The following is a 10,000-nucleotide window of genomic DNA, read 5'->3' as shown; positions in this document are numbered from 1 at the left end:
TGCCGCTCTGAATCGGAATCCGTAGGCAGCTCAAATCGGCACACCGGGCATGTGTTGTTCTGCAAACAAATAAACCCTAAACCCTAAACCCTAAACCCTCATAAACCCTAATAAACCCTTATAAACCCTAATAAACCCTTATAAACCCTAATAAACCCTAATAAACCCTAAACCCTAATAATAAAGCCTACTAATAAACCCTAACAAACCCTAAACCCTAATAAACCCCAATAAACCCTAATAAACCCTAAACCCTAATCCTAAACCCTAAACCCTAATAATAAGCCCTAATAAACCCTAATGAACCCTCAACCCTAATAATAAGCCCTAATAAACCCTAACCCTAAACCCTAATCCTAAACCCTAAACCCTAAACCCTAAACCCTCACCCTTTCAAGCCAGGGTACGATGCAGTGCTGATGAAAGCAGTGTATGCAATGATGCGGATCTAACGAGAGAGAAGCAACTTCATCTCCTGCAGCAAACTCTTCGTGGCATATCGAGCAGGCGTCCATACCGCCTGCAGCAGCAGCAGCAGCAGCAGCAGCAGCAGCAGCAGCAACAGGAGTAGCAGCAGGAGTAATAGGAGTAGCATAAAAAGCAGCAGCAGAAAAATCTGCATATAAAAATCTACACTGCTTCAGCAACGGTGAATAAACCTAGTGCTAATGCTGCTACTGCTGCTGCTGCTGTTGTTGTTGCTTCTGCTGCTGCTGCTGCTGCTGCTTCTGTTGCTGCTGCTCACGTGCTTCCTCTTCAGTAAGAACTCGACGCGGTAAGGAAGCAACAGCAGCAGCACTTGTACGCCGCTGTGTACGCCCTTGCCTGCAGCAGCAGCAGCAGCAGCAGCAGCAGCAGTAGTAACAGCAGCAGCAGCAACAGTAGCAGCAGCAAGGGTATATTTACCAGCAGCGCCACCACTCGTTAGCAGCTAGCAGCAGCAGCAGCAGCAACAGCAGCAAAAAGGAGACAACACACAGCAGCACCCACAGCAGCAGCAGCAGCAGCAGCACCCACAACAGCAGCAACAGCCGCAGCAACGACAGCAGCAACAACAGCGAAAGCAGCAGCAGCAACAACAGCAGCAGCAACAGCAACAACTACAACACCACCAACAACAGCAGCAGGAACAGCAGCAGCAGCAGCAGCAGCAGCAGCAGCAGCAGGAACAGCAGCAGCAGTAGCAGCAGCAGCAGCAGCAGCAGGAACAGCAGCAGCAGCAGCAGCAGGAAGCCTCACTGGTTGTTTTGTGCTTCTACAATCATCTGCAGCAAATTACGAACAGCAGGGTCTTCTTCAAATACACTCAGCATCTCACTGCAACACAACACGCAGCAAACACCTGCTGCTGCTGCTGCTGCTGCTGCTGTTGCTGCTGCTGCTGCTGCTGCTGGTGTTGCTGGTGCTGCTGTTGAATTGAGTGGTGGTGCTGTGAGGTGCCTCTGCTGCATCTATAGCAGCAAGCAATTCTGTTGCTGCTGCTGCTGCTGCTGTTGCTGCTGCTGTTGCTGCTGCTGCTGCTGCTGCTGCTGCTGCTTACTAAATGCGCTGCTGCACTGCTCGAACTTCTTCATCGATATGAATTGGCTGCCACGGTTCCCTCTGTTGGGTAGCTGCTGGTGCTGCTGCTGCTGCTGCTTCTGGTGCTGCTGCTGCTGCTGCTGGCGCTGCTGCTGCTGCTGCTGCTGGTGCTGCTGCTGCTGCTGCATGGCGCATCAGTTGCGACAGCATACCGCCTATTGCTTGTGGGTCTCCTGCTCCTGCTGCTGCAGGTGCTGCTGTTGCTGTTGTTGCTGCTGTTGCTAGATCTGCTGCAGCAGCAGCATCCATCACTTCTACAAAGCCAACAGCACCGCAGAGAGTACAGACAAATTCTCCATCTGCTGCTGCTGCTGCTGCTGCTGGCACTATCCTGCTGCATGCGTGACAGAAGGAGACTGTGCTGCTGCTGCTGCTGCTGCTGCTGCTGCTGCTGGGGGCGCCATCGTTCCTGTTGCTGCTGTCTTCCCTGCTGCTGCCGTCGCTGCTGCCACCGCTACTGCTGCTGTTGTTGCTGCTGCTGTTGTTGTTGCTGCTGTTGCTGCTGGCGCTCAAGTTGGGGAAGCTGCCGGCGTCGCTGCTGCTGCTGCTGCTGCTGTCGCTGCTGCTGCTGCTGCTGCTGTCAGTGTTGCTGCTGCTGTTGCTGCTGCTGCCGCTGCTGTCAGTGTTACCGCTGCTGCTGCTTCCATTACCTACAGATGAGAGCAGCTCCTGCTGCACATTGCTGCTGCTGCTGCTGCTACTGCTGTCTGTGCTGTTGCTGCTGCTGCTATTGCTGCTGCTGCTAGGCGCTTCGTCCGCGCTTAAGTCGCTAGGGGGAGGAAGATCCATTATGCTGCTGCTGCTGCTGCAGCTGTTGTTATTGCTGCTGCTGCTGCGGCTGCGGCTGCTGCTGCGGTGTTGTATCTGCAATTTGTGCAGCACTGCGTAAGTTTATAGATTTGCTGCTGCTGCTGTTGCTGCTGCTACTACTGTTGCTGCTGTTGCTGCTGGAGAGAAAATAATAGCAGCATTTATATTAAAGTACCTATCAGCGCGATGCGCATGCAGCAGCAGCAGCAGCACCACCAGCAGCAGCAGCAGTAGCAGTAATAGAACAGACAAAGCAATCTTTTTGTTGCTGCTGCAGCAGTTGCTGCATCTTCAGGTGTATATACACCTTAAATGAAAAACCTAAACAGAAAAAAATCTAGATGCTGCTGCTGCTGCTGCTGCTGCTGCTGCTCTTACAAAGTCTGCTGCTGCTGTCTGCTGCTGCCGTCTGCTGCTGCTGCTACCGCTGCTGCTGCTGCTGCTGCTGCTGCTGCTGCTGCTGCTGCTGCGGGCCCCGAGGACAGCGTCGGTGTTCTTACCTGAGGCATCTCCTCTCTGAATTATTTTTATTATATTTCTTTTTAAAATTAAAATTGAACTCTTCAGCAACAAAGAAGGTAGACATACACTCCGCCGTTTGCCTGCCACCCCAGCAGCAGCAGCAGCAGCAGCAGCAGCAGCAGGAAGGGCAGCAGCTGCAGCAGCGGTAGCAGAAGCAACAGGAGGAGCAACAGCCTCCTTCCGCAAGAAGCAGAAGAATTAACAGCTGCAGCAGCAACAACAGCAACAGCAACAGCACCAACAGCAGCAGCAACAACAGCAGCAGCAGCGGCAGCACCACCACCACCACCACCAGCACCAACAGCAGCAGCAGCAGAAGCAGCAGCAGCAACAACAACAGCAGCAAAAACGGCCGCAACAGCAGCACTCACAACAGCAACAGCAGCAACAGGAAGACAAGCAACATCAGCGACAGCAACAACAACAGCAACAACAGCAGCAGCAACAGCAGCAGCAGCAGCAGCAGCAGCAGCAGCAAGAGACGATGTCGGAGAGTGCCAGCGAATCGGTTGGCTCTCAGCAGCAGCAAAAGAGGCTAGAGCAGCAGCAGCAACAACAACAACAGCAGCAGCACCACCAAGAGGCGACCCACCTGCAGCAGCACCACCTGCAGCAGCAGCATTTACAGCAGCATCATTTGCAGCAGCAGCATTTGCAGCAGCAGCAACTGCTGCAGCAGCAGCAGCAACTTGATCCTTCGCGTGCTGCTGGAGTTTCGTTTACCTGCAGCCACCCGGTGAATCGCAGCAGCAGCAGCAGCAGCGGCGGCAGCAACAGCAACACTGCAGCAGCAGCTGCAACCGACGCAGCAGCAAATGCAGCAGCAGTAGCAGCAGCAGCAGCAGGAGCAGAAGCTGCTGCTGCAGCAGGACCTGGTTCGGGTGTATGCAGTTTGGGTGGTGGGAACTGCTTATTGAATAGTTCGCTTCAGCAGCAGCAAGTGCAGCAGCAACAAGTGCAGCAGCAGCAAGTGCAGCAAGTGCAACAGCAGCAAGTGCAGCAGCAGCAAGTGCAGCAGCAGCAGCACATTGCTTCTTCTTCTGTTGCAGCAACTGAAGGGTCGCCCCCTAGCAGCCCTCGCTCTACTTTCTCTTCTGTGCATTCATACGGTGTTGAATTGTTCTCTCCAGGTGTAGTTGCTGCTGCTGCTGCAGGTGGTTTAGACGGTAGCTGCAGCAGCAGGAGCTGCAGCAGCTGCAGCAGTTGCAGCAGCAGCAGCAGTTGTGTACGTGGTGGTGTACCATTAGGAGCTGCAGCGGTAGCAGCAGCAGCAGCAGCAGCAGAAGCAGCAGCAGCAGCAGCAGCAGCAGGTGCAGCATCAGGCACATCATCATCATCAGCAGCAGCAGCAGCAGATGATGAATGCATGCATGAAGTTGCTGTCTCTCTTCCTGAGCTTTCTTTCTCTTGTGCACACTTCGTCGCATATAAACATTATCGAGAGAAGCTGCATGGACATAACTATACAGTAGCAGCAAAACTTATCGGCAGCTTAAACCCTGATGGTTATGTTCTTGACTTCTCAGAAGTTAAGAGAGCTCTTCGTGATGTCTGCAAGGTATTTAATCCTGCTGCTGCTGCTGCTGCTGATGATGATGATGATGATGATGATGCTGCTGTGCTGCTGCTGATGGTGCTTGTATGCTGCTGCTGCTGCTGCTGGTTCTGCTGCTGCTGCTGTTTTTGCTGCTGAAAGATTTGTGCTGGGTTTCTCTCAGGGCTCATGCTGCTGCTGCTGCTGCTGCTGCTGCTGCTGCTCGTGCTGCTGCAGCTGTTGTTATCGCTGCTGCTGCTAAATAATAATAATAATAATAATTAATAATAATAATTAATAATAATAATAATATTAATATTAATATAATGTGTTTAGACTTTAAACGAGCACGCAATATAATATATATATATATATACATATATAGAAATGTATATATTTTTGTATATATTTATTTAACCTCTAATAAAAGCAAGTAAATAATAATAAACAACAATAAACAATAATAAATAATAATAAATAATAAAATATTATTATTAACATCTGTACAGACTCTAAACGAGCATACAATAATACCCGTTCGAAGCGACGTCCTCGAAATTACAAAAGAAGGCAACAACATAAAAGTTAGATGTCAGGACGGTGCTGAGTTCCAGATCCCTAGATCCGATTGTCTTGTGAGTCTTCATTAGGCTTTATGAGGGTTTAGAAGGGGTGTATTAGGGTTTACGAGGGTTTAGAAGGGTTTATTAGGGTTTATGAGGGTTTATTAGGCTTTATTAGGGTTTATAAGGGGTGTTTTAAGGTTTTTTAGGGTTTATGAGGGTTTATAAGGGCTTTTAGTGGGTTCGATCCGATTGTCTTACGAGACTTCAGTAGGGTTTATTAGGGTTTATGAGGGTTTATGAGGGTTTATGAGGGTTTATAAGGGTTTATGAGGGGCTGTCAGGGTTTATTAGGGTTTGTTAGGGTTTGTTGGGGTCTATAGGGGTTTTTTAGGGTTTTTGTGAGGGTTTGTGAGGGTTTATGAGGGTTTATGAGGGTTTATGAGGGTTTATGAAGGTTAATTAGGGTTTATAAGGGTTACTTAAGGTTTATAAGGGTTACTTAGGGTTTATTCGGGTTCAGGGTTTAGGGTTTAGGGTTTAGGGTTTAGGGTTTAGGGTTTAGGGTTTAGGGTTTGTGCGCAGTGTCTGCCGATAGTGCATTCGACAGCTGAAGAGTTGAGTGCGTACATTTGGAATTGTTTGGTTGACAACTTAACAGAAACCCTTTTAAAGAAGAGAGGGATCAGGGTGCGTTCATTAGGGTTTAGGGTTTAGGGTTTATGAGGGTTTATGATGGTTTATGAGGGTTTATGAGGGTTTATTAGGGTTTATTAGGGTTTATGAAGGTTTATTAGGGTTTATGTAGGGTTTATATATTGGGTTTATTAGGGTTTATTAGGATCTAGTAGGGTTTAGGGTTTAGGGTTTAGGGTTTAGGGTTTGTGTTTTTTGTGCAGTGTTTGGAGGTGACGGTCTCCGAGAAGGCGACGCAAGCTGCGGTGTACAGACGGCGCATCTGAAGAAGGGTTTAGGGTTTAGGGTTTAGGGTTTGAGGAGGCTTTAAACCCCCAGACTATACCATTGCTGCTGCAGCTGCTGCTGCTGCAGCCGCTGCTGCTGCAGCCGCTGCTGCAGCAAAACCTGGTGCTGCTGCTGCTGCAACAGGCACAGCAGAAACCTGATGCTTTGATATCTTTTTGTTGTTTTTCTCTAGGGTTTAGGGTTTAGAGTTTAGTAGGGTTTATTATCAGTTGTTTTGCTTCATTAGTAAACCGTTGTTATCTGCATCCAACTAACTCTCACGAGGGTTTAGGGTTTAGGGTTTATCAGGATTTAGGGTTTAGGGTTTAGGGTTTAGGGTTTATTAGGGTTTAGGATGTATTGTTAGGATTTGGGGTTTATTGTTAGGGTTTACGGTTTCCGGTTTAGGGTTTATTAGGGTTTATTAGGGTTTATTAGGGTTTATTAGGGTTTAGGCTTCATTAGGGCGTATTAGGGTTTATTGGGGTTTAGGGTTTATTAGGGTTTAGGGTTTAGGGTTTAGGGTTTAGGGTTTAGGGTTTGGGTTTAGGGTTTAGGGTTTAGGGTTAGCGGGGACGGCTTTGCCTATGGAAATGAAGATTAAAACTAAATGAAAACTTAAACAAAATAAATAAATAAAAATAAATAATTAAATAATTAAATAAAATAAATAAATAAATACAAATAAATAATTTATTTATATAAACAAAGAGGGGTCACCTATATTGAAATACAGCGCGGGGTGTATGCGCAGCTCAGCTGCAGCAACAAAAGGCGAAAATTTGCTGTTTTAAATTGAAATAAATTAAAATAAATAGATGCAATTAAATTATTTATTTAATTTCATTTAATAATTAATATTTTAAATACAATTTTATGCTTTTTTTGTTTACAAACAGACCTGGGGGCTGTGCTGCAGCTCCAGCCTTAACTCTTAAGATTACTAGCGTAGAGTAATATTTTATTGTTTATCTGCTGCATATATTTATATATATTCAATAATATATATATCTTTTTGCTCTTCTATAAAGTATAGAATGGGGGTTTAGGGTTTAGGGTTTAGGGTTTAGGGTTTAGGGTTTAGGGTTTAGGGTTTAGCCTCGATGCCCGCGGAGGTCCAACCCACTAGGGAATTTAGGGTTTAGGGTTTAGGGTTTAGGGTTTGGGTTTGATGTTTGCTGTCTAGAAGATCTTAACCCCTATAACCCTAAACCCTAAAATCATTAGCGAAACCTCAACCCTAAACCCTAAACCCTAAACCCTAAACCCTCAATAACTCCAAGTATAGCATTTTTTCCCCTTTAAAACAAATCCAAGACGAAAGACCCTCACTTTTAGGGTTTAGGGTTTAGGGTTTAGGGTTTAGGGTTTAGGGTTTAGGGTTTATAGAAGATGACGACATCAGGAAGAAGTGCTGCTCTTTCCCCTTCTTCTGGGCGTCCCTCTATGGCAGCAGCAGCAGCAGCAGCAGCAGCAGCAGCAGCAGAATCAGCAGCAGAAGAATCATCTTCCTCCTCCTCCTCCTCTGCAGCAGCAGCAGCAGCAGGAGGAGCAGCAGGAGCAACAACAACAGCAGCAACAGGAGCAGCACCAGAATCATCAGGAGCAGCGGAAGCAGCAGAAGCAGGAGGAGCAGCAGCAGCAGCAGCAACAGCAGCAGCAGCAACAGCAGCAGCAGGAGGAGGAGAGACTTATTGTCTTCCTTCTGTTACAATATCCTGCAGACATGTCTTTGGCTGTACCCCTTCAATTCGAGGGGCTATTCATTTTATCGACAATCTTAATATTTGTTATGCTGCCGGGAGACTAATTGTTTTATTTAATATACAAACAAAACAACAAAAAGTCATCCCCGTCTCTGCTGAAGGTCTCGAAATCCTCACCACTGCCATCTCCCCCAATAAACGGTGACCATTCGACACTCTAGGGTTTAGGGTTTAGGGTTTAGGGTTTAGGGTTTAGGGTTTAGGCTTTAGGGTTTAGGGTTTAGGGTTTATAGAAGATGACGACATCAGGAAGAAGTGCTGCTCTTTCCCCTTCTTCTGGGCGTCCCTCTATGGCAGCAGCAGCAGCAGCAGCAGCAGCAGCAGCAGCAGAATCAGCAGCAGAAGAATCATCTTCCTCCTCCTCCTCCTCTGCAGCAGCAGCAGCAGCAGGAGGAGCAGCAGGAGCAACAACAACAGCAGCAACAGCAACAGCATAAATAAACAAATAAATAAAACAAACAAACAAACAAACAAACAAATAAATAAATAAATAAATAAATAAATAAATAAATAAATAAATTAAATAAATAAACAAAATTTTATGCTGTATGTGTGCAGATATTTGTTAGTATCAGAGAAGTCGTTGAAGAGGGGTTTGATAACAGTAATAGATTTGATCAGTTTAAAGATCAAGAGAATATTAGCATTTAGTAATTGTTTAAACTCTTTATTTATTGCTTTATCGTTCTCACAAAATAATAAACTTTTCGTCGCCGTCTCTGCTCATCCGGACTTCACCGTCGTTCTCTCCTCCTGGGAGCGAGCAAAAGTTATTGCATGCTATAAGGTACTTATTTATTTATTTATTTAGTTTGTTTGTTTGTTTATTTGTTTATTTATTTATTTATTTAGTTAGTTTGTTTGTTTAGTTTGTTTGTTTGTTTGTTTATTTATGTAGTTTGTTTGTTTGTTTTTTTGTTTATTTATTTATTTGTTAAAGAGCAAAAGTTATTGCATGCTATAAGGTATTTATTTATTTATTTATTTATTTAGTTTATTTATTTATTTATTTATTTATTTATTTAGTTTGTTTGTTTAGTTTGTTTGTTTGTTTATTGTTTGTTTTTTTGTTTATTTGTTTGTTTATTTAATTTATTTGTTTGTATATTTATCGTTTTTCTTCGTTTTGTTGTTCTGGTTATTACATTATATTTATATTATATTATATCATATTTATATTATATTATATTATGTTATATTTATATTATATTATATTATATTTATTTGTTGTTGCTGTTTTACTCGTTGTTGTGTTGTTAGTGTTATTGAGGGTTTAGGGTTTAGGGTTTAGGGTTTAGGGTGGTTGTTGTCTTGTTAAAAAAAACTAAAATTTAAATCTTTTGCTGCTGCTGTTTCTGCTGCTGCTGATGTGCTCCTGCTGCTGCTGCATCTACTGCTGTTATTGCTGCTGCGGCTCTTGTTGCTGCTGCTGCTGTTGTTGCTGCTGCTGCTGTTGCTTCTGCTGCTGTTGCCTATACCACACCCCTAAACCCTAAACTCTAAACCCTAAACCCGAATCTCAGCAACAACAATTACTGCTTTTGCTGTTGCTGTTGCTGCTGCTGCTGTTGCTGTTGCTGCTGCTGCTGCTGCTGCTGCTGCTGATTCTTTTGCTGCTGTTACTGTTGGTTTTGCTTTTGCTGCTGCTCTTTCTGCTGCTGCTTTGCTGTATTTTTTGCTGTTGCTACCGTTTTTGCTGCTGTTGCTGCTGCGTTTGCTGCTGTTGCTGCTGCTGCTGCTGCTGCTGTTGCGTTTGCTGCTGCAGCTAAATGTAAGTTCTTTATCTTATTGCTTCTCTTCTTTTAATCCAAGCGATCCGTCTATTATTTGTTTAATCGGAGAAGGGATAAACAAATTTTTAAAGCTTCAGCAATCGCAGTTAATTCAGCAGCAAAATTATTTATTAAAACGACAAAAACAAAAATTTGTTTGTGCTGCTTGGGTAGACGATAAACTCGTTCTAGCGACTGAAGAAGGTAAATTGTTTATTTATTTATTTATTTATTTATTTATTTGTTTGTTTGTTTGTTTGCTTGTTTGTTTGTTTGTTTGTTTGTTTATTTGTTTAGCTGTTTATTTAGCTGTTTATCTATGTATATATATATACATATAAACTCGTTCTAGCAACTGAAGAAGGTAAATTGTTTATTTGTTTATTTATTTATTTGTTTATTTATCTGTTTGTTTATCTATTTATTTATTTATTTATTTGTTTATTTGCTTATTTATTTATTTATCTGTTTATTTATTTATTTATTTAA

At 44.2% G+C, this 10,000-nt stretch overlaps 2 protein-coding genes across 2 annotated transcripts in view; one reads left to right on the top strand and one right to left on the bottom strand.

Moving 5' to 3' along the window:
- The window catches only part of EAH_00032940 (zinc finger (C3HC4 RING finger) protein, putative), a gene marked incomplete at both ends in the record, with an annotated part of 3,978 nt that extends 1,078 nt beyond the window's left edge, over positions 1-2,900 (bottom strand). The window contains 6 exons of the mRNA XM_013395934.1: positions 1-59; positions 390-520; positions 746-825; positions 1,240-1,317; positions 1,541-2,445; positions 2,892-2,900. The exon at positions 1-59 is cut by the window's left edge and continues 1,078 nt beyond it. Coding sequence (XP_013251388.1) covers positions 1-59; positions 390-520; positions 746-825; positions 1,240-1,317; positions 1,541-2,445; positions 2,892-2,900 — 1,262 coding nt within the window. The remainder of the gene's footprint in view (positions 60-389; positions 521-745; positions 826-1,239; positions 1,318-1,540; positions 2,446-2,891) is intronic.
- A 497-nt stretch (positions 2,901-3,397) lies between these two features.
- EAH_00032930 (hypothetical protein, conserved) lies at positions 3,398-8,176 on the top strand (the record flags this gene model as incomplete). Its single annotated transcript, XM_013395933.1, has 5 exons — positions 3,398-4,471; positions 5,596-5,700; positions 5,910-5,951; positions 7,379-7,711; positions 7,973-8,176. 5 exons carry the CDS (start codon positions 3,398-3,400, stop codon positions 8,174-8,176), a joined length of 1,758 nt encoding a protein of 585 aa, XP_013251387.1.
- Positions 8,177-10,000: the final 1,824 nt, after the last annotated feature.

This window comes from Eimeria acervulina, genomic scaffold (genome assembly GCF_000499425.1).
Source record: "Eimeria acervulina Houghton genomic scaffold, Eah_scaff324, whole genome shotgun sequence".
NCBI lineage: Eukaryota > Apicomplexa > Conoidasida > Eucoccidiorida > Eimeriidae > Eimeria > Eimeria acervulina.
The sequence above is the reverse complement of the archived record's forward strand: the minus strand, read 5'-3'. Positions and strand labels throughout refer to the sequence as shown.